General features: G+C 67.6%; 3 protein-coding genes across 4 annotated transcripts; all 3 read left to right on the top strand.

The window, feature by feature from the left end:
- The first annotated feature begins 690 nt into the window (after nucleotides 1-690).
- CAMTA2 (calmodulin binding transcription activator 2) lies at nucleotides 691-12,451 on the top strand. 2 transcript variants are annotated; one of them, XM_084227444.1, is made up of 22 exons: nucleotides 691-777; nucleotides 2,121-2,210; nucleotides 2,296-2,396; nucleotides 3,531-3,598; nucleotides 3,695-3,830; nucleotides 4,744-4,815; nucleotides 4,894-5,083; nucleotides 5,894-6,034; nucleotides 6,637-7,364; nucleotides 7,463-7,586; nucleotides 7,659-7,796; nucleotides 8,026-8,150; nucleotides 8,676-8,875; nucleotides 8,996-9,074; nucleotides 9,268-9,502; nucleotides 9,858-10,027; nucleotides 10,101-10,330; nucleotides 10,615-10,819; nucleotides 10,925-10,996; nucleotides 11,663-11,805; nucleotides 11,879-11,953; nucleotides 12,083-12,451. In XM_084227444.1, the coding sequence occupies exons 2-22, from the start codon at nucleotides 2,180-2,182 to the stop codon at nucleotides 12,144-12,146; spliced, it is 3,327 nt and encodes a 1,108-aa protein (XP_084083570.1). In that variant the 5' UTR covers nucleotides 691-777; nucleotides 2,121-2,179; the 3' UTR covers nucleotides 12,147-12,451. The 2 variants fall into 2 exon arrangements, with proteins under 2 accessions (XP_084083570.1, XP_084083571.1); XM_084227445.1 differs by lacking the exons at nucleotides 691-777; nucleotides 2,121-2,210 and having other exon boundaries at nucleotides 2,330-2,396; nucleotides 3,735-3,830.
- A 261-nt stretch (nucleotides 12,452-12,712) lies between these two features.
- Nucleotides 12,713-14,615, top strand: SPAG7 (sperm associated antigen 7; the record flags this gene model as incomplete). Its single annotated transcript, XM_084227450.1, has 7 exons — nucleotides 12,713-12,866; nucleotides 13,232-13,299; nucleotides 13,397-13,485; nucleotides 13,806-13,890; nucleotides 13,978-14,067; nucleotides 14,223-14,379; nucleotides 14,485-14,615. The coding sequence occupies 7 exons, from the start codon at nucleotides 12,713-12,715 to the stop codon at nucleotides 14,613-14,615; spliced, it is 774 nt and encodes a 257-aa protein (XP_084083576.1).
- A 3,502-nt stretch (nucleotides 14,616-18,117) lies between these two features.
- PFN1 (profilin 1) lies at nucleotides 18,118-20,751 on the top strand. The gene is made up of 3 exons (XM_084227443.1): nucleotides 18,118-18,365; nucleotides 19,702-19,894; nucleotides 20,530-20,751. Exons 1-3 carry the CDS (start codon nucleotides 18,234-18,236, stop codon nucleotides 20,625-20,627), a joined length of 423 nt encoding a protein of 140 aa, XP_084083569.1. The 5' UTR covers nucleotides 18,118-18,233; the 3' UTR covers nucleotides 20,628-20,751.
- Nucleotides 20,752-22,651: the final 1,900 nt, after the last annotated feature.

The raw sequence follows: 22,651 nt of genomic DNA, 5'->3' as shown, positions 1-22,651 counted from the left end.
CGGAGGCGGGGCCGGGCTGACCGGAGGCGGGGCCTGGGGCGTGGCGCGAGGGGCGGCGGTCGATGCCCCGCCCCTTCTTAAAAGGGCAACGCCGTGCAGGAGAGCCCCACTTCTGGGGCGGCTTTTCCCGCGTTTTTACATCAGGATTTTCCCCTCACGTTTCTCTCTCCTTTTTCCTTCAGGGCTGTGTTTTTCCCATTTTTTTCCTCACACTTTTGTCTTCTTTTCGGAAATGACTTCCTCAATTTCCTCTTCGTTTCTTTCTTTCTGTTTTCTTATAGGTTCCCCTACATTTTTCCGCCCAGAAAGCCTCCAAATCCTAAAAATGGCCCCAAAATCGCCTCAAGACAGTTTATTTTCAGTGTTAACGGTATTTTTCGCACTATTGGAAGCCTTATTTCGTAGTTGTGTAGTCTGAGAGCTCAACTGGTGGTACTAGCTGTAGTTTTTTGTGTCGGCAGGACTGAACGCGCGTGAATTCGCCGTACAATCAATAAAAGAGGAAGTGACAGCGAGGGACTTGCACAATTTAATTAACAAAGTTCGTCGCGCGACGTCGCCCCGCCCACACGACCCCGAATGCCCCCGCCCCACCCCGGCCACGCTCCCTCCCCGCTCGCTGGCCACGCCCCCGCCCGGCGTCGCGCGGCCCCGCCCCCTTGCGCGCCGACGTCACGCGCCGGCGGCGCCGTCGGCGCTGGCCCGCGGCGGGCGGGAAGATGGCGGCGGGCGGCGGGGGCGGGGGCGGCGGCGGCGGCGGCGGCCCTGAGGCGCCAGGTGGGGCCGGGGGGGCCGGGGCGGGGCCGAGGGCGGGGCCGGGACCGTGTGGGGCGGGGATGGGGGGGGTTCCAGTGGGGGGGGCCGCCGTGGGGCGGGATGTGGGGCGGAGATGTGGGGGGCAGTGGGCGGGGCGTGAGGGGGGCCGTGGGGCAGAGATGTGGGGGGCAATGAGAGGGGGATGTGGGGGGCAATGAGAGGGGCTTGTCGGGTTATAGCACAGAGATCTGGGGTGCAATTGGGCAGAGATGTGGGGGGCAATGAGAGGGGGATGTGGGGGCCAGTGGGGCAGAGATGTGGGGTGCGATGGGCAAGGGGTGTGGGGTGAGACTGCAGAACTCTGGGCTGCAATGGGAGGGGGATGTGGGGTGCAGTGGGGCAGAGATGTGGGGTGCGATGGGCAGGGGATGTGGGGGACAGTGGGGCAGAGATGGGGGTGCAGGTCAGGGTTGTGGAGTGCAGTGGGGAGGGATGTGTGGGGTTGTAGGGCAGGGATGGGGGGATATGGGGCAGGGATGCGGGGTTATGGGGCAGGAATGTGTGGGGTTATAGGGCAGGGATGTGTGGGGTTGTAGGGCAGGGATGGGGGGATATGGGGCAGGGATGCGGGGTTATGGGGCAGGAATGTGTGGGGTTATAGGGCAGGAATGTGTGGGGTTGTAGGGCAGGGATGGGGGGATATGGGGCAGGGATGAGGCATTATGGGGCAGGGATGGATGGGGTTATAGGGCAGGAATGTGTGGGGTTATAGGGCAGGGATGTGTGGGGTTGTAGGGCAGGGATGGGGGGATATAGGGCAGGGATGAGGCATTATGGGGCAGGGATGGATGGGGTTATAGGGCAGGAATGTGTGGGGTTATGGGGCAGGGATGTGTGGGGTTATGGGGCAGGGATGGGGGGATGTAGGGCAGGGATGAGGCGTTATGGGGCAGGGATGGATGGGGTTATAGGGCAGGAATGTATGGGGTTATAGGGCAGGGATGTGTGGGGTTGTAGGGCAGGGATGGGGGGATATAGGGCAGGGATGAGGCGTTATGGGGCAGGGATGGATGGGGTTATAGGGCAGGGATGTGTGGGGTTGTAGGGCAGGGATGGGGGGCCATAGGGCAGGGATGTGTGGGGTTATAGGGCAGGGATGTGTGGGGTTGTAGGGCAGGGATGTGTGGGGTTGTAGGGCAGGGATGTGTGGGGTTGTAGGGCAGGGATGGGGGGCCATAGGGCAGAGGTGCTGGCTGCAGTAGGGGAAGGTGCTGAGGGTGGTGCTGGGCTCCCTGGTCCCGTGTCCCCCCGATGTCACCCCGCTGTTCCCCGCCCCATCAGCCGTTTTTGGGGGGTCCCTGCAGGTTGCAGCCCTTGCTGTGCCCCCCTCGGGGAGCCCTGAGGGCCCCGCACGCGCCCCGAGATGAGCAGCAAGGACCCCCCCGAGGTCTCAGGTAAGGGCAGGGGGACACGGCGTGGGGGACACCGAGGGGACACCCAGGGGACACCGAGGGGACACTGAGCCCTCCCCCCCCGCAGAGAGGAGCCACCTGAAGGTTTTCCTGCCCCGGAAGCTGGTGGAGTGTTTGCCCAAATGTCCCGTCCTCCCCAAGGAGCAGCTGCGCTGGAACACCAACGAGGTGGGGGGCACTGGGGGGCACGGGGGGCTCGTGGGGGGGCTGGGGGGACAGGGGAACGGGGATGGAAGGGATGTGGGGTGTGCAGGAGGGGCTGGGGGGACAGGGGAACGGGGATGGGAGGGACTGGGGTGCACAGGAGGGGATGTGGGGACACAGGAATGGGGATGGAAGGGACTGGGGTGTACAGGAGGGGCTTGGAAACGTGGGAGGGGATGTGGGGACACAGGAATGGGGATGGAAGGGATGTGGGGTGCACAGGAGGGGATGTGGGGACACAGAAGGGGCATGGAAGGGACGTGGGGTGCACAGGAGGGGATGTGGGGTCACAGGAATGGGGATGGGAGGGACTGGGGTGCATAGGAGGGGATGTGGGGACACAGGAATGGGGATGGGAGGGATGGGGGGTGCACAGGAGGGGATGTGGGGACACAGGAATGGGCATGGAGGGGATGTGGGGGGCACAGGAGGGGATGTGGGGACACAGGAATGGGGATGGAAGGGATGTGGGGGGCATAGGAGGGGATGTGGGGACACAGGAATGGGGATGGAAGGGACGTGGGGTGCACAGGAGGGGATGTGGGGACACAGAAGGGGAATGGAAGGGACTGGGGTGCACAGGAGGGGATGTGGGGACACAGGAAGGGGCATGGAAGGGACGGGGGGTGCACAGGAGGGGATGTGGGGATGCAGGAATGGGGATGGAAGGGATGTGGGGTGCATAGGAGGGGATGTGGGGACACAGAGGGGGCATGGAAGGGACTGGGGGTGCACAGGAGGGGATGTGGGGATGCAGGAATGGGGATGGAAGGGATGTGGGGTGCACAGGAGGGGATGTGGGGACACAGGAATGGGGATGGAAGGGACGTGGGGTGCACAGGAGGGGATTTGGGGACACAGAGGGGGCATGGAAGGGACGGGGGGTGCACAGGAGGGGATGTGGGGACACAGAGGGGGCATTAAAGGGACACAGGAGGGGGCTTGGTTTGGGATGAGGAGAAGATGGGGGACAGAGGAAGGAGCATGGCAGGACAGGGGACATCAAGATCGTGGGACAGGGTGACAGCAGGGGTGGGACAGCGGAGTGGTGCAGTGGGTGGGGCACAGGGGACACAGACGGGCCACCTGTCCCCCCAGGAGATCGCCTCGTACCTCATCACCTTTGAGAAACACGACGAGTGGCTCTCGTGCTCCCCCAAAACCAGGTGGGGGGCCCGGGGGGTGCCCTGGGGGCCGGGGGGGTGCCCCGGGAGGCTGGGGGTGCCCCGGGGGCTCGGGGGGCCCCCTGACCCCGTGTCCAGGCCGCAGAACGGGTCGGTGATCCTGTACAACCGGAAGAAGGTCAAGTACCGCAAGGACGGGTACTGCTGGAAGAAACGCAAGGATGGCAAGACCACACGCGAGGACCACATGAAGCTGAAGGTGCAGGGAGTGGAGGTAGGGGGCCCCCAAAACAGAGCCCTTCCCCCTCCCCAAAAAACCGCCCGATGCCCCCCAAAAAGCGCCCCTGTCCGTTAAACTGCTCCTGGTTCAGGTATGAGGAGCTGGGGGTGCACCTGAGGGGGCTTGAGGGTGTCAGGACACACCAGAGCAGGGACAGAGGGTGCTGGGTGTCCTCAAGGGACAGTTTTGGGGTGCTGGGGACACCCAGTGGGTGGTTTAGGTGGTCCAAGATGTCCAGTGGTGTGTTTAGGGGTGCTGGGAGATCCCTAGCTGGGGGTTTGGGGGTGATGGGAGATGCCCAAAATGGGGTTTGGGGGTGTCTGGACCAGCAGGGGATGGCTTGGGGGTGCTGGGGGCAGTTTGGGGGTGTTGGGAGATGCCCAAAATGGGGTTTGGGCATATCTGGACCAGCAGGGGGTGGTTTGGGGGTGCTGGGGGGCAGTTTGGGGATATTGGGAGATGGCCAAAATGGGGTTTGGGGGTGTCTGGACCAGCAGGGGGTGGTTTGGGGGTGCTGGGGGGCAGTTTGGGGATGTTGGGAGATGCCCAGATTGGGGTTTGGGGGTGTCTGGACCAGCAGGGCATGGTTTTGGGGTGCTGGGGGGCAGTTTGGGGATGTTGGGAGATGCCCAGATTGGGGTTTGGGGGTGTCTGGACCAGCAGGGGATGGTTTGAGGGTGCTGGGGGCAGTTTGGGGGTGATGGGAGAGGCCCAAAATGGGGTTTGGGGGTGTCAGGACCAGCAGGGGATGCTTTGGGGGTGCTGGGGGACGGTTTGGGGGTGTCTGTCTCCTCCAGTCCAGTCGGCTGAGAGGCTGGGGTTGCTCACACTTGGATAAGAGGCCCCCACAGGGTGCAGGGACCCCCCAAAAGCTGGCAGCCCCCCCAGTCTGTGCCGTCCCCCCCAGTGCCTCTACGGCTGCTACGTGCACTCGTCCATCGTGCCCACCTTCCACCGCCGCTGCTACTGGCTGCTGCAGGTAACGGGGGGCCCGGGACCCCTGCAGACCCCCCCGGGACCCCTCCCCACCCTGAGGTGCCGCGTGTGTGCCCCCCAGAACCCCGACATCGTGCTGGTGCACTACCTGAACGTGCCGGCCATGGAGGAGTGCGGCCGGGCCTGCGCCCCCCGGCTCTGCAGCCCCCCGCTCTGCTCGGGAGCCCCCCCGATCTGCGCCGCCGCCGCCGACCCCCGCGAGTGGCTCAAGTGGTCCCAGGAGGAGCTGGTGGCCCAGCTGCGCCCCATGTGTGAGTGGGGGGCTGCCCCGGGGCCTGCTGTCCTCGGGGGTGTTACCCACAGCGGGGTTGGGGCAGTGGGAGGGGGCTTGGTGTTTTGGGGGGGAGGGAGAGACCCCCTAAATCTTCTTTTTTTGACATTTGTCGGTTCTTTTGTGGAAGTTTATGTGATGAAATGGGGTTGGGGAGGGGGAGGAATCCCTCTGTGGGATTTTGCCTTCGTTTCCCTGTGGGCTGAAATAAGATTTTGGCAGGGTGAGGCTGTTTTGGGGGCTGAGGGAGGGCACCCCAAACCTCCTTCTAGAGGAATTTTGTGCCAGCTTTCCTCAGGGATTTTAACCACAGCGGGGTTGGGGCAGTGGGAGGGGCCTTGGCATTTTGGGGGGGAGGGAGGGCACCCCAAACCTCTTTCTAGAGGAATTTTGTGCCAGCTTTCCTCAGGGATTTTAACCACAGTGGGGTTGGGGCAGTGGGAGGGGGCTTGGCATTTTGGGGGGGAGGGAGACAAGCCCTAAATCCTCTTTTTTGACAGATTTACTGGCCCCTATGTGATAAAGTGGGCTTGGGGAGGGGGAGGACGCCCCCAAAGCCCCCTGTGGGATTTTGCCTCCCTTTTCCTGGGGGATGAAGCAGGACTGGGGTAGCAGGAGGCTGTTTTGGGGGGGGGTCAGGGAGGACACCCCAAACCCCCTTCTGGAGGAGTTTGGTGCTTTCCCGCAGGGTGGGGGACTGTGTCTGGCTCTTTTGGGGGGCTGGACAGAGAGTGCACCCCCAGCTGTGTTGCTGAGGGATTTGCTGAGGGATTTTCCCCCTCTCCCGCAGTCCACGGGGTGAAGTGGGGCTGCGGGAACGGGGGGGGCGCCCCCGGGCTGTCCCTGGAGCAGCTGGTGCAGCACGTCCTGGAGAGGCACCAGGCCCGGCCGCCGCCCCGCACCCACGCCTGCCTCTGCGCCGGGGGGCTGGGTGAGAGCGACCCCCGGGACCCCCCAACCCCCGGGGAACCCCCCGGGACCCCCCAACCCCCGGGGAACCCCCCCGAGACCCCCCAACCCCCGGGGAACCCCCCAGGACCCCCAAACCCCCGGGGAACCCCCCGAGACCCCCAAACACCCGGGGAACCCCCCGAGACCCCCAAACCCCCGGGGAACCCCCCCAGGACCCCCAAAACCCCGGGGAACCCCCCAGGACCCCCAAACCCCTGGGGAACCCCCCGAGACCCCCAAACCCCCGGGAACCCCCCGGGACCCCCAAACCCCCGGGGAACCCCCCGGGACCCCCAAACCCCCGGGGAACCCCCCGAGACCCCCGGGGAACCCCCCGGGACCCCCAAAACCCCTGGGACACCCTGAGCCCCCTTGGGACCCCAGAACAGCCCCTGGCACCCCGAGCTGTCCTTTGCACCCATGTGGAGCCATCCCAACCCCCTCAGGACACCCCCAGATTCCTCCGGTCACTCTGAATCTCTTCGGGACCTCCCCGAATCCTCCTCAGGGCTCTCCTTGCCCCCCCAAAATCTGCCCCCGCCCTCCCTGTCCCCCCCTAACCCTCGCCCCTTGCTCCCCCAGGCACTCCGGGCCACAAGTGCAGCAGCACCAAGCACCGCATCATCTCCCCCAAAGTGGAGCGGGGGGGCGAGGGGGGCGCCCCGGGGGACCCCCCCAAACCCGCCCCCTCCTCCCCCGACACCACCCAGCCCTCCCCGGGCCTGGGGGGGGGCGCGGCGCCCCCCGAGGGGCCCCGAGCGTCCCCGTTCCCGCCCGCGGGGGGGCTGCCGCTGCTGGTGGTGGCCAGTCTGGGGGGGGGCGCGGCGCCGGGGGGGCCCGAGCAGCCGCTGGGGCTGACCCCCAGCCAGCACCTGGTGACCCCCGAGGGCACCTGCCCCACGGCCCCGCCGCCCCCCGCCGCCTTCGACCCCGACTGCTTCCTCAACAGCCCCCGCCGCGGGCAGACCTACGGCTGCGAGGCCGAGGCTCCCCCCGGGGCGCCCCCCCCGGCCCCTGCCGCGGCCCCCAAGCTGGAGGAGGAGGAGGAAGAGGCGGAGGAAGAGGAGGAGGAGGAGGGCAAGCAGGGCGCGGTGGCCCAGGACCCCCTCTGCGAACTCAGCGCCGCGCCCCCGCCCCAGCCGCCGTTCCCCCTGCCCTTCCCTGAGCTGCTGGTGGGGGACGCTGGTGGGGTCCCCCCAAACCTGCGCGAGCCCCCCCACACCCCCCAGCTCCCCTCCTCCCCCACGGGCCCCCCCAGCGACCCCCCCGTGGCCATCACCGATTTCTCCCCGGAGTGGTCCTACCCTGAGGTGAGCGCTTTGGGGGGGGGGAACGGGGGGGTGTTCTCCCCTGGACCCCTCTCCTGCCGCCCCCAGGGGTCCCCGGTGACCCCCCCGTGTCCCCCCAGGGCGGGGTGAAGGTGCTGATCACGGGCCCCTGGGGGGACCCCGGTGCCTACTCGTGTCTCTTCGACCGCACCTCGGTTCCGGCCGCGCTGGTCCAGCCGGGCGTGCTGCGCTGCTACTGCCCCCGTGAGTGCCCCCCGGCGGTCCCCCCGTGTCCCCCTCCCCGCGGTCGGTGCTGACCCCCCTGTCCCCCCGCAGCCCACGAGGCCGGAGTGGCCGCCCTGCGCGTGGCCTGTCCCCCCCGGCTGCTCTCGGCCGCGGCCCCGTTCGAGTACCGGGCGCGGGGGGCGGCGCGGGGCCCCCCCGGGGCACAGCTGGACTGGCTGGCACTGGACGGTGAGTGGGGACCCCCAGCACCCCCAGGAGGAACCCCCAGAATGGGACAAACCCCCCGGGGGGTGGCACCCAGACCCCTGGGTCCCTTTTCGGGTCCCCTTGTGGTGACCCCAGACCTGTTCCTCTCACTGTGGGGTGACACTCTTTAGGGTCAGTGCATCTGGGGGGGCTCTGGCTCCCCCAGAGAGGGTCAGGGTGGCCCCCTCACCCTTGGGTTCCCTCACTGCAGAGGCCCAGTTCCGTCTGTCCATCCTGGAGCGCCTGGAGCAGCTGGAGACTCGTCTGGGGGCCCTGCCCCCCCCTGCACCCCTTCCACCCCCACGGGGGGCTCCCTCCGAGACCCCCCCCGAGCAGGTGAGGCCACCCCAACCCCAAGATCCCTGTGTCCTTTGATGTCCTCTGATGTCCCCAATGTCCCCTCGTGTGCTGTGGTGTTGCCTGGCATGCCCTGTGTCTGCTGGAATCCCTCGGGTCCCCTGTGGTCCCCACTGTGCCTTCATGTCCACGAGGGTCTCCTGATGTCCTCTGACATTCCCTGATGTCCCCACTGTGTCCTTCATGTCCACAAGGGTTTCCTGATGTCCTCTGACATTCCCTGATGTCCCCACTGTGTCCTTCATGTCCACAAGGGTCTCCTGATGTCCTCTGACATTCCCTGATGTCCCCACTGTGTCCTTCATGTCCACGAGGGTCTCCTGATGTCCTCTGACATTCCCTGACAACCCCCTGTCCCCATCCCACAGTAGCCTGTAGTTCCCTGGTCCCTTTCCCCCTCCACCATCCCCTGCCACCCTGCAGGAGCCCCGGGTGCCCCCTGCCACCCCCTGTGCCACCCTGTCCTCGTGCCCTGCTGTCCCCTGACGCGCTGCCTGGCCCCAGGGGCCGGGCTCGTCCTTCGAGGCGCGGGTGGTGGCCATCTGCGAGGCCATGATGGCGCGGCCGGGCTGGTCGGGGACGTCGCTGGGGACATCGGGGACCTCGATGCTGGCGCATGGGGTGACGTTCCGTGGGATGACACTGCTGCACCTGGCGGCCGCCCAGGGCTACGCCAGCCTGGTGGAGGCTCTTCGGCGCTGGCGGTGAGCAGGGACACCTGGGGACACCTGGGGACACCTGGGGACAGTGATAGGCATGCCCCCAGGCAGTGTCCCTGAGCGGAGGTGACCCTCTCCAGCCTGTGTCCCTTCCTGTTCCTGCAGGGCGCTGGCAGTTGAGAGCCTGGAGCTGGAGCAGGAGATCGACCCCCTCAACGTGGACCATTTCTCCTGCACCCCCCTGGTAAGGGGACACTGGGGACACTGGGGACACTGTGGCCATGGTGGTGACAGGAGGGGCAGGGTGGCAGGGCTGGGAATGCATCCCAAGGGCATGGGGCACAGGGCAGTGTCTCAGGCAGGGCTGGGGGTTACCAGGGGTGGCATCTGGGGACAAGGGATGCCCTGGGGTCACGCTGTTGCCTCGGTGTCCCCAGATGTGGGCGTGTGCCCTGGGGCACCGGGAGGCGGCGGAGCGGCTGTGCCGCTGGGACCGGCGGGCGCTGGCCGTCCCCGACACCCTGGGGCGGCTGCCCCTGGCCCTGGCACGTGCCCGCGGCCACCTGGCCCTGGTCACCCGCCTCGAGGAGCTGCAGATGTCACCCGTGTCCCCACGCTGCCACTTGCCTGGCCTGCGCATCCCCTCCCCGCTCTCTGCCAGCCCCGACACAGGTATGGCACTGGCACCTTGTGCCCTCCCTGTCCCCTGTCAGTCTGTCCTGTTGTCACTGTGTCCTGTCCCGGGCTCCTGCTCACTGCCATCCTGGTGTGGTCCCTGTCCCCTTGCTGTCACTGTCACCATATTCTCCCCCTGCCCCCTTCTGTGTGCCCCCAGGGCATCGCTGGTCCTCTCCAGCCTTTTCCCCCTGTGTACTCCCCATGTCCCCTGTCCTCCCCCAGCTTCTCTGTGTCCCTGGAATGTCCCCATGGCATCCCCTGTCCTCTTGCCATGTCCCACATGTCCCCCTTGCCCTCGGGGTGTGTCTCTCCAGGACTAACCCCCCTGCCGTGTCCCCCCTGTCCCCAGGGCTGAGCACAGCCAGCAGCCTCTCGTCCCCATCGGGGCTCTCCGAGGGTCCCGGCTCCGTCCCGCTGCCCCCCGGCCCCCCTGGGCCCCCCGAGGATGAGAGCTGGGGGGTGACAGTGCCCCCCAGCCCCCCTGAGGACACCCTGGCCCCACCCTCTGACGCCCTGCAGGTAAAGGTGGGGGACAGCCAGGGCTGGGGACACCCTTGGTGCAGGGTAGAGCCGCAATGTCCTGTGTTCCCAGGCCGAGGTGGTGACTCTGGCACGGCAGATCATCGAGGCCACCCCTGAACGCATCAAGCAGGAGGCACCAGGGGGGCCCCCGGGGGCACTGGGAGCACTGGGAGCAGCAGGGGTGACACCAGGGACAACGGGGACCCCGGGGCCAGCGGGGCCAGCAGGGCTTGGTGCTGCCATGGCCTGGCTGGCCACGTACCTGGAGAGCGTGGACCGTCCCCCCGCACCTGCCCACAGGTACCCCTGGCCTTGGGGGTGTCCAGGGGCACCCTCAGCTCCCTGGGGGGGGTCACCCCCACTCAGCAGCACCCCGGGGTGCTCTTGGGGATCCTGTGTCTCCATGGGGGGGGAGGTCTCCCACATCCTCCAAACCCCAGAGTCCCCCTGGGGGCATCCCCCGGTGCCTGGGCACCGCAGTGTCCCCCTGGGGACATTCAGTGACACTGCAATTCCCTCCTGGGCGTTTCCCAGCCCGGCAGGGTGCCACTCCTCGCCCCCTGACCCTCCTGTGTGTCCCCCAGGGCGGAGGTGGCCTCGCGGGGGTCCCCGGGGGTCCCCGAGCGGCCGCCCCCCCCTTCGGCCGCGGGCTGGGCCGAGTTCCTGAACGCCTCGGGGGGCGCGCGGGGCGAGGGGGGCGCGGTGGCCCTGCTGACCCTCAGTGACCAGGAGCAGCACGAGCTCTACGAGGCCGCGCGTCTTGTCCAGGGCGCCTTCCGCAAGTACCGGGTGTGTGCCCCCTCCCCTGCACCCCAACACCCCCGGGGCCGTTCTGGGGGCTCCCCGTGGGGGTCCCCAGCACCGCTGACCCCCAAACCCCCCGGCTGCCCCCAGGGCCGGAGGCTGAAGGAGCAGCAGGAGCTGGCTGCCGCCGTCATCCAGCGCTGCTACCGCAAGTACAAGCAGGTACTGAGGTGTGGGGGGCCCCCAGACCCCCGGGGACCCCTCCCGGGCACCCCCCCAGACCCCCCCTAACCCTCTGTCTCTGCCTCACAAGCTGACCTGGATCGCTCTGAAGGTAACAGGGGCAGTGTTGGGGTCAGCCAGGTTTTTGGGGCTGTTTTCAGGCCTCTGGATGCCTGGGGTCCAGAGCACGTGGGCATGGGGGTCCTTGCTGGGGGATGTTGGGGTGGGTTTGGGGTGCCCCCCTCTATATCCCCCTCTGACCCCCCAGTTTGCCCTGTTCCAGTGGGGTGCTGGGATACTGGGGTGACACTGGGGTCCCTGTTTGTGTGTGCTGTGACACTGGGGTGACGCTGGGGTCCCTGTTTGTGGGTGCTGTGACACCAGTGTCCCCCTGTCCCCCCAGTTTGCCCTGTTCCAGTGGGGTGCTGTGACACTGGGGTGACACTGGGGTCCCTGTTTGTGGGTGCTGTGACACTGGGGTGACGCTGGGGTCCCTGTTTGTGGGTGCTGTGACACTGGGGTGACACTGGGGTCCCTGTTTGTGGGTGCTGTGACACCAGTGTCCCTCTGTCCCCCCAGTTTGCCCTGTTCCAGTGGGGTGCTGGGACACTGGGGTCCCTGTTTGTGGGTGCTGTGACCCTGGTGACACGGTCCCCTGTCCCCCAGTTCGCCCTGTTCCAGCGGATGACGCAGGCCGCCATCCTGATCCAGAGCAAGTTCCGCAGCTACGCGGAGCAGAAGCGCTTCCAGCGGCGCCGGCGCGCGGCCGTGCTCATCCAGCAGCGCTTCCGCAGCCTCCGCCAGCACCGGTGCGGCCCGGGGAGCACTGGGCACGGGGGGCACGGCGGCACCGGGGTCTCACCCTCCCCTCGTTCCCCCCAGGAGCACCTTCCTCACCCTCAAGCAGGACCAGGCAGCCCGGAAGATCATGAGGTTCCTGCGGCGCTGCCGCCACCGGTACGGACGGGACACGGGTGACACGGGGGAGGACCGGGAGGGGTCACGTGGGCTGGGTGGGGACAGGTGATGCCGTGGGGGCAGAGTCCCAAAAAGCCTGAGCACCCCAATTCGTTTCCTTGTGCCCAGGATGGAGGAGCTGAAGCAGAACAAGGAGGTGGACAGTTTACAGACGCAGGGCCTGGCCTCGTGACCCCCCCGGTGTGGATCCAGGCACTGGGGGGCTCCACGCCCCCACCCCCCCAAGGGGGACCCAGGCATTGGGGGACCCTCGGTGCCCCCCTCACGGGGGAGGCCAGGCACGGGGGAGCTCCCCTTGCTGTCCCCCCCAGGCGTGTCTGTGTGTCCGGGTGTCCCCGGAGGGCTCGTGGGAGGGGAAGGAGGGGGAGAGCCGCCCCGTGCCCCCTCCCCACTCGCCCCCGTACCTGCCCCGCATGCCCACTCCCCCCCTGCCCCGTGGGGGCTCTTTGTACAAAGTTCCATTAAAAAACGAGGAAGCGGGAATGAAAGAGGCGATGAGTTTGTGCGTTTGTGTCTGGGGAGGGACACGGGGAGGGGACATCGCTGGGGACATGGTGAGGGAGGGGACATCGCTGGGGGGCGCGGAACTGGGCGGAGAGGGGACATTGGGGGGGACATGGCCGGAGGGGACGCGCCCTTTAAGGGACAGGCCACACCCCCTGGGGCCGGGCCACGCCTCGAGGTCGGGCCACGCCCGCTCCCCGCTCCGCCCCAGGGCCCTCCTACGCCGCGGACGTGATGACGCACGCCGACGCCGGGGACGTGGCCCGCGCGCGGCGTCACGCATCGCCCCGTCGCAAGATGGCGGAGCTGGACTTGCTGGGCTCCATCCTCAACTCCATGGAGCGGCCGCCCGCCGCGGCCGACGGCGAGACGCGGCGCCGGGCGCGGGGTCAGCAGGGCCGGGGAGGGCGCGGAGGCACCGGGGCAGGGGTCCCGGGCGGGGAGCGGCGCGTTCCGGCCTTTCGCCCTCAGACCCCCCCCACCCCCGGTCCCCGCCCTCACGCGAGGCCGTGACCCCGCGGGCCGCCCTGGACACGCCCCCGCTCTGCTGATTGACAGCGGGGGCTGTCTGGCCACGCCCCTGCCCTTTCCCCTGTTTCGCGTTGTTGTTCGCACGCCACGCCCACCTCAGGCCACGCCTCTGCCCGTTCAGAGGGCGCAGGCCCCGCCCCCTCCGCTCCCCGAGGGTTTTTTTGGGGGGTTCCAGGAGGTTTTGGGGGACCCCCCGGCCTGACACCCCCCCGTCCCCTCCAGAACAAGCTGCTCGCATGAAGAAGCTGCAGGAGCAAGAGAAACGCCAGAAAGTCGAGTTCAGAAAGAGGGTGAGTGGGGGGCCGTGCACCACTGGGAGTTTTGGGGCGCTCCCCACGGGCCCCCCACAAATTCCTGGGTTCCCCTGCACTGCCTGTGTGTCCCCAGATGGAGCAAGAGGTGTCCCAGTTCATCCAGGCCAGCGGGGAGCCCCGACGCCGGTTCCAGCCCATGAACAAGATCGAGAGGAGCATTCTGTGAGCGAGGCACTGGGGGAATACTGGGGGGCACTGGAGGGCAGTGGGGATCCTGGTGGTACCGGGAGCACCTGGGAGAACACGGGACGCTGAGGGACACGGGCATGGGAGGGCACTTGGGAGGATACTGGGGACACTGGGGGTGGTAGTGGTGGCACTGTGGAGCAGTCCTGCCTATTGCTGGGGTTGGACACTGGAGATACGGGGCCAGGTCAGGAACACCCCAGCATGGCAGCACCCCCGGGCAGCTGGGGACCCCCATGGCGAGGAGAGGGACCCCTCTGGGGACCCCCAGTGCCAGCAGCACCGTGTTCCCCCAGGCATGACGTGGCGGAGGTGGCCGGCCTGACGTCCTTCTCCTTTGGGGATGACGAGGACAGTCGCTACGTGATGGTGTTCAAGAAGGTGGGCAATGGCGGGGGGCGCTGTGGGGGGCCAGGGGAGGTGACAGTGCCCAGGGTGACGCCGCTGTCCCCTCCTGGGTGTCCCCAGGAGTTCGCGCCGTCGGACGAGGAGCTGGAGGCGTACCGGCGTGGGGAGGAGTGGGACCCCGCCCGGGCCGAGGAGCGGCGCCGCCTCCGGGTAGGCGGGGCTTGGTGGGGTGGGGTTTAACTGAGATATGGGCGGGGCTCAGCAGGGCGTGGCCACATGGGCGAGGTGTGCATGCATGATGGAGGAAGGGCTTGCGTGGGTGTGGCCCGGCTGGGCGGGGCTTGCTGCTGACTGCTCACGTGCAGGAGCTGGCGGCACAACAGGAGGAGGCGGAGCTTGAGTCTGGCCCTGCCCCTCCGGGGCCCCCCAATGACTACAAGGACAAATACCGGCACCTGATTGGCTCGGAGGCCGCCAAGGCCGCCGCCCGCACCATGGAGGCCAACAAGGCGTACGGCTGCGGTGAGCAGGGGCCCGGGGGGTCCTGGGCCCTTCCCAGGGAGGGTTTGTGCAGCCTGGGCTGTGCAGGGGGACTGGGGGTCGCTGAGGGTCTCTCTGTGCCCCCAGTGCCCGTGGCCAACAAGCGGGACACGCGCTCCATCGAGGAGGCCATGAACGAGATCCGGGCCAAGAAGCGGCTGCGGCAGGCGGAGGATGAGGGGGGGGCTGGGGGGGGCCCGGGGGGGCCCTGTGTGTGATGGGGGGGTGGTGGGGGGGGTACCCCCTCCCAGGGGTATTTAACAGCGGGGGGAGGGGGATTGGGCACCCAGAGGGGGTGATAAAGCGCCTCGTTCTCCTCTCTTCGTGCCCATGTCTCTTTTGGGGGGGTGGTTTTGGGGAGGGGGGCACCCCCACATCTCAGATTATGTGTGTGCATCCCACTCCCCAAACAAAGCACGGGTCAGGAGCTCCTGGTACTTTACAAAATTATTGGGGTGGGGGGAGCCCCTTGGTGGGGGGGCCAGGGTGGGCCCCACTGCCCTTCCCTCTCCTTCTCGGTCTTGGGGGATTTTGTGCCCTCCCAGCTTGGCCGTATCCCCCAGAACCTCCTCGACCCTGGGGCGATGTGGGGGTGGTCTAGGGGTCAGCAGACACGGGGGTTTGGGGAAGAGGGGGGACACACAGGGACGAGGGCACCTCCTGGGAGGTGACACGGGGACATGAGGTTTTCACACGAGGATTGTGCACCGGCTGGCCGCGGGGATGAGGGAGGTTGGCACGAGGCCTCTTCCCAAGGAGCCTTTTCTCAAGGGTTTGCACGGGGGGGAGCTGGGACCCCGGTGGGACCCCGGTGGTTTTTCACACAGAGATTTGCAGGAGGGGTTGCCCAGGGGTTTGTGAGGGTCACACACGATGGGGTCACACATGAGGGGATCACACACGAGGGAATCACACCTGCACGGACCCAGGGCTGGGATTTGCACAGGAGCTGCACCTGGCTGGGCTCGGTGGCGGGTCCCACCTGGCTGGGCTCGGGCAGGAGGCGGCTGCGTGCCCACAGCCTCTGCCGCCCGTGCCGTGAGCTCTGGGTCGGTCACTGTCAGGTCACACCCCCCTACCTGGATGTCCACCTGTGTCAGGAACCACTTCCAGCCCTCCCAGTCGTGCTGCTCAGAGGGTCCTCAGCTGACACCGCTGTGGGGAAACAGCCAGCACCAGTATGGCCCAGTCTCCTGAGGGTGGGACAGGGATGGTGACCACCCTGCGCCCTGGGCACAGCCTTGTGTGAGCTGGCAGCGGCCCCAGCTGCCTTCCCTGTGCCTCCCAGTTGTCCCCCAGTCTGGTCCAGTTCATCCCAATGCCCTGCAGAAGCTCCTAATCCTCCTCAGTGTCACTCCTCCTTCCCAGCCCCCTCCCAGTGCCTCCCAGTTCCATCCCACTGCCCACCAGGGCAGTCCTGGTGGAGCTGACCCCACTGGTGAGGCTCTGGGGATCCAGGAGGAGATTTGAAGCCCAGGTCGTCTTTGCCCTCGCCACAGAACTCAGAGGCTGCTGCGTCCATCCCAGTGAGCACCTTGGCCAGGTACCAGTGGCTGCTTCAGAAGCTCCACACACGGGGAGCTGGGTCTAAATTCCCCCAGAATCCCCAAATCTCCTGAACCCCCACCCCAGCTGAGACAGACCTGGGGTGTCCAGGCTCCAAATCCCTCCTGATCCCCCAAATCCCTCCAGAGACCCCACACTGGACGCACTCAGCGCTGACCCTTGGCCAAGCGGTCCCGGGCATCCAGACCTGAAGACCCACCCCCAAACTGCTCTCCCCCCATGGTGTCCAGGTGCCCCCCTCCGCCTCCTGCCCTTTCCCACCCTTCCCCCACTGCTCCGTGACTTTTCTCTAATTACCAGAAAGTCGTGATGTGACCCCGAAACCCAACCCCATCCTGGGGACTGTCACCAGGGCCCGCCCTGGGGCCCTCTGTGTCCCCAGCACTCCTGATTGTGTCACCACAACCCCGAGCCTCCTCCAAGTCCCTGCACACCCCGTGGCTCCCCCTCACCCCAGCACCCCCCTGCCCCTCAGCTGAGAACAAATCCAGCTCCCCTCTGACATTCCCATGGGAATCATGGATCTCCTGGGCTTTGATCTCCTGGGTGGACGTGGCTGTGGGCTGGGGGACCCCGGGGTCAAGGCCAAGGTCGTTGGGGTCCCAGCCTGACCCTGGACCCCACAGGCAGCCCCCCAAAACGGGGAGAACCCCCATGTCCAGTGCCCTGAGTTACCCCATGTCATCCTCCCCCCCCCACTCCATCCCGTGGGGGACCCTCAGTGAGCCCAGACCCCTCCCCGCCCCAGGACACCCAGAGGGGCCCGGGGTGGGTTCGGGCCCTTCCCACCCGGTGCTGCCTCTGCCCCGCCCCCTCCCCCCCCCCCCGAGGGTCACATTCGGCCCCCGCCAGGGTAAACGGGGCGGGGCCACGAGTGCTCGGGGCTGGTGGCACTTGAGAGGGTCCCCAGATGTCCCCCCCGGGTCTGGGGCTATTTTTAGCCCCCCTATAACCCGACCCCCAGCCGGGGGGGGCTGCAGCGCCGCCTGAAGGCCCTGGGGGGAACAGCAGCCGCCAGAAGGGCAGGGGGAGAACTGGGGGGACGACGACACGATTTTGGGGGTGCAGAGGGTCCTTTGGGGAGGGAGTTCAGTCCCTAAGGAGTACCAGGGGTGGGGGAGGGGGGAGCTCAGCCCCACGGGCCCCACAGCGTGGGGGAGGGGCGGTGGCTTTGACCACTTCCCGGGGAAGTTCTCGCCGGCGGGGGGGGCGGGGCCGATCCTTTTATGGGGGGAGAAGGGGGCACCTCACGAGGCCGCGACCCCCCCCCAGCCCCGTTCTGGGGGTCCTGGCACCCTCGGCCCCCCTCGAGGGGAGATGATCCCAAACTCCTCGGTCTCCCCCCCTTCCCCGTCGTCAACCGCCGAGCCCCTCCCCCACCCCAGGGCAGGAAGTGAAACCGCTGCCCCTCCCCCCGGAAAGTCCCGCCTGGGTCTGAGTCAAACCGAGACCCGCGGGGGGAGGGGCGGGGGTCCCCACGCCCCCCGACTCACACTGAACCGTCGCCCCCCGCCAGCGACCCCCCCGCTCGGAGCTGCACGAAGGGCCCAGAGCGGGGCGGGGTGTCGCGATAGGGGCGTGTGTGAATCAGAATAACCGGGAATCGCGATATTGAGGGAGGAGGCGCAAAAACGAGGGATTCGTTATCAGTCTGGGAGGGTCACGATATACGTGGGGGTGTCGCGATAGCCGGAGGGGGCTCGGAATAACGGGGAAGAAGGGGCACAATAAAGGATGGGGGTCGCGATAATGTGGAGGATCCGAGTAACGGAAGCGAGCGTCGGGATACTGAGGGGGTGTTCGACTTTTGATGCATCGTGATAATCGCGGGATGCAGAATACGAAGGGCTTGTATTGAGGGGGGCGGTGGGCGCAGTAGGGGAAGGGCGCGCAGTGAACTGGATCGCAGTAACGGCGCGCGCCGGGACATCGCGGGGGGTCGCAATGGGCGGGAGATGTCGCGATAATGAGGGAAGGGTCGCGATAAAAAGGCCCCCTGCCTCACCCCCCACCCCCAAAACCGCCGCGCGCCCTCCTCGGCGCGCGTAAAGTTCCCGCCCTTAGCTCCGCCCCCTTAGCCCCGGCCCCGGCCCCGCCCCCTGCGTCCCCTATGAAAACCGCCGCGCGGCGCCGCCGCCGCTCCTCCGCCGCCGCCGCGCCGCGACCGCACCGCGCAGGCGCCGAGCGAAAAGCCCGCCCCTTCCCCGGAGAAGTCCCGCCCCCCGCGGAAGGCCGCGCCCCCGCGCCCCGCCCGCCCGCCCGCCGCCGCCATGAGCGGGTGGGCGCCCTACGTGGAGACGCTGCTGGCGGACGGCACCTGCCAGGATGCCGCCATCGTCGGCTATCGCGACACCCCCGCCGTCTGGGCCGCCGCCCCCGGCAAGACCTTCGCCAATATCACGGTGAGAGGCCGGCGCCGGCGGGGCCGGGGGGGGGGACCGCGCCGAGGCGTTTCCCGCCCAAGCGCGCGGAGGGCGGGGGGACCCGGCGGCCTCTGGGGGGCGGGGCTGACCCCCCCACCCCTCCCGCGACGGGCTCCGGGAAGGACAAAAAAGGGAGAAAAACGCAAAAGCGCCAGCGTGGAGCGCGGCGGGGGGGGCTCGGGCGCTGCCCGTGCCTGCGGAGCCGGTGCCGGGGGCGGGCCGGTGCCGGGGGGGCTCTGGAGGCGGAGGGGGGCCCGGCGGCGGGGCAGCCCCCTCCTTAACCCCGCTTCGAGCGTTTTGGGGGGTCGCGGGCGGGCGGGGAAGGGGGGGATGGGCGAGCACCACGTGCTTCAGCGACCTCCGTCCCCGCTTCCCGTCGCTCTCACTGCGCTCCCGTGAGTGGATGGCGGGGGTCCCGATGGGGAGGGGGGGGCTGGAGGAACCCCTCCCCACTTAAAAACCCTCTAAAAATGCGCGGAATGCGGCCACTTCCCGGTGGAGGAGGGGCGGCCGGGGCTTCCTGTGGGGGAGGGGCGGCGCGCGCGCACCCCCCTCCCCCCTCCCCACTTCCCCCCACGGAAATGGGGGGTGGGGGGGGGGGAAGGGAGAAGTTTGGGGAAGCCCATGGTGGGAAAGGGAAGGCTACCAGAGACCTGGTCCTTGTCTGGGGTCCCGGGGGAGTTATGGGGGTCCCCCGGGCGGGGGGCCACCCCAGGGACCATGACGGGGCTCACTGGGGTCCCCGGGGTCCCGATGGGGGTGCCTGGGTTCAGTGCGGGGTCCCGGGGCGGTTCGCTTGAGGGGATCTTTCTGGGGGTCCTGCGGGGCTGGTTTTGGGGTTCCGACCTGTTCTCCCCTGTGGCAGCTCGTGGAAGTAGTGCTGGCCCTGGAGGGTCCCAAGTTTGGGGTGGGGGGGTCAGGGGAATCCCTGGATGCTCGGGTTCCCTTGCGGGGACCGCGTGGGGTCCCTGGCGGGAGTCATGGGGGTCCTGGGACACCTGGGTCCCTTTTATGGTCATGGAGTGGGAGTTACGAGAGTCCCGGTTTGCCGAGTGCCCTGCAGGGGCCCTGCCCGGGGCTTTGGCTTGGGTGGTCCCTTGGTGTGGGTCTTTGGGGTCCCCCTGACCTGTCCCCACCCCACCCAGGCTTTGGGGGTCCCTAGGTGTGGGTCTTTAGGGCCCCTTGACCTGTCCCCACCCTGTCCACCCTTCAAAAGCAATAGGCCGTGAGCAGGGGGGACTATGGCAGTCCCTCACAGGTGGGTTTGGGGGTCTGGGCTCTGTTTCTGGGGTCCCCCTGACCCTTGTCTCCGCAGCCAGCGGAGGTGGCGGCACTGGTGGGCCCCGAGCGGGGCCCGCTGCTGGTGCAGGGGCTGACGCTGGGGGGGCTGCGCTGCTCCGTCATCCGCGACTCGCTGCTGGTGGAGGGCGAGCACAGCATGGACCTGCGCACCAAGGGCGCCGCTGGAGCGCCCACCTTCAACATCACGGCTGCCATCACCAACAAGAGTGAGGGACCCCTGCCACTGCCCCCTGTCACCCCTCACCCTCACCCTGGGTCAGCCCCATCGCCCTCCCAGCACGCCCCCTGCCCTCCTGTCCCCTGGGACCCCCCACCTTAATAATCGCCAACAAGAGGAGCCTCCCCTTGGACCCTCCCTTTCACCCCGTGTCACCCCCTGCCTGCTTCCTGTCACCCTGTGTCACCCCTTACCCGCCTTCCTGTCACCCTGTGTCACCCCCTGCCCACCTCCCTGTCACCCTGTGTCACCCCCTGCCCACCTCCCTGTCACCTGCCATGACCCCAAGCATCCCATGTATCTTATGGCATCCCAGTGTCACCCGATGTCGCTCCCAGCACTTGTCACTCCCCAGGTTCCCCCTTCCCTCCAGTGTCACTCTGTGTCCTCTCCCACACACCGTTTCACTTGGCCACGTCACCTGCCCTGTCACCTGTGTCACCCCTGACCTGCTTCCCGTTAGTGTCCCCCTCCCTTTGACCCAGGTCTCCCCAATTTACCCCTTGCTAACTCCTGGCATCCCTTCATCCCTGCTTCCTACCCTTGTGCCCCCTTGCCCCCTGTCTGTCTGGGGGTTCGGGGAGCCTTGGGGTGACCCCGCCACCTTGTTCCCCACCCCTGCAGCCATCGTGCTCGCCATGGGCAAGGAGGGCGTCCACGGCGGTTGCGTCAACAAGAAATGCTACGAGATGGCCAATCACCTGCGGCGCAGCCAGTACTGAGGGGGCTGGGGGCCACCCCCGGGACCCCCAGGGACCAGCAGGAGCCGCCTGGGACCAGCAGGACCCCGTCCCCCACCCCCTGCCCGCCCCCAGTCCCCGCTGCCGGCAGCAATAAAGTGCCCTTGTGGGGAGCGGCTGTGGCTCGGGGATTTGGGGCGCTGCAGGGGAGCCTCGGGGCGCGGCTCTGCCTCCACCCAGGGCAGATACCCGGGTCCAAGGGTGCTGCCGTGCCCCGGGGGGACAAAGTCCACGCTGGGGCGGGGGTGCCGCCTCGGCACCCGCCCCACGCTGCCACCCTGCCATCCCCAACTCTCGGGAGGCAAAGTTGGTGGGCAGAATCTTTATTGGGGGACTGCACTTGTGGTGGAGGCTGCACTAGCAGCAGGGGGGAGGTCAGCTGGGGGGGGGAGGATGGAACAAGGGGGCTGGGGGACATCGGGGGGGTGTAGGACAGAACAAGGGAGCTGGGGGACATCTGGGGGGGACAGAAGGGGCTGTGGGGAATCGAGGGACAGCAACTCTAGATATTCTGGCAGGTTGTGGGGCAGGGCCCCCCAGGTGTTCAGGGGGTGGTGGGGGGCAGAGGTGGGGGCTGGGCAGGTGCTGGGATGGGTTGATGTGGGGGATGATGTGGCACAGAGGGAGATGGGGGGGGCTGACGTGGGGTGAGGAAGGCAGTGTGGGGCAGAGATGGGGATGTGGGAAGGCTCTGTGGGGTACAGCAGGAGATGTGCAGCAGGACCGGGCGCCCGGGCAGGCGGAAGCAGCTCCCAGTGCCGATGAGTCGAGGCCTTATAAGGGCAATGTGGCGGCTCTGGCGCTTCCTGCTTCCCCCCCTCACCCCCCCTCGTGTGACTCACGGGAGGGGGGAAGGGCCCGCGGTTGCCCCACAGCGGGAATTGGGGTAGATTGGGGTATCAGGGGTTGGGCCGTGGCGCTGATGGGACTGTCCTGTCCCCTGTCCCCTCACCCACCATGGATGGACCCAGGTGTTGGGGCCCCCACCGTGCCTTTGCTCCGGCCGTGAAGTGACCCCCATGGCTGTGAGGTGGGAGCACACTGTCACCCCATCACTGTGGTGCCATGGCACCCCTGCATCTTGCAGGACAGTGTCCTTGCCCCACTCCCACGCCATGTCTGGGTGATCCTGTCACCTGTGACACCTAAAGGATGCTGTCACCTGTGTCATCCCTGCCACCGTGTGCCCTCTGGTGTCCCCAGCACCTCAGAGTTACCCCAAACTGGGGGGGCTGGAGGGGAGGGGAATGGAAGCGCTGGGGAGGGGGTGGTGTGCAGTACCCAGTGCCTCACCAGTGACTCCCAGTTAGAACCAGCAGTAGAGGTCAGCGGGATGTGCCAGGATGAGTAGGGGGACTCCGAGTGACCTAGGTGCTGACTGATGCATGCAAGATTGCCCCCAGTAGACCCAGACATCTCTCACTGCCCCCCAGTGACCCCAAAGTGCCTCCTAGTGACCCCAGTGCACCCAAGGCGCCTCCCAGTGACCCCAAAGCGCCTCCCAGTGACCCCCAGTGCGCTCAAAGTGCCTCCCAATGATCCCCAGTGTACCGAGCGCTTCCCCTCAGAGCCTTCCAGTACCTGACAGCGCCCTCCAGCGTCCCAAATGCTTCCCACAATCACCCAGTACGTCCCAGTACCCCCCAACACTCACCGTCTAGAACAGCACGGGACAGACATCGCCCCACGGCGCTGAGCAGCGGCGGGACCGAGTTCGTAAGGCGCCAGCTGCCGACCCCTCCCGCGGCCGCCGGCTCCCCTCAGCCCGCCCAAGATGGCGAACTCTCGCGAGAGAGGGGCGGGGCTACCTAGCTCCAGCCTCCGCCCCAACCAATCCCCTCGCTTACCGAAGAACTCCCCTTCCCGCCTAAACACGTTCTACCAATGAGAAGCGAGAAGGCGGAACACGCCCTCGGAGCGCGCTCGGCCACGCCCTCTTTGGAGGCGGAGCTTCCCGCCCAGCAGCGCTCCCTGCGCGGGGCCCCCTCCGCGGCGCCGCGCAGCCG

This window comes from Fringilla coelebs (assembly GCF_963513975.1).
Source record: "Fringilla coelebs genome assembly, contig: SCAFFOLD_185, whole genome shotgun sequence".
NCBI lineage: Eukaryota > Metazoa > Chordata > Aves > Passeriformes > Fringillidae > Fringilla > Fringilla coelebs.
The sequence above is the reverse complement of the archived record's forward strand: the minus strand, read 5'-3'. Positions and strand labels throughout refer to the sequence as shown.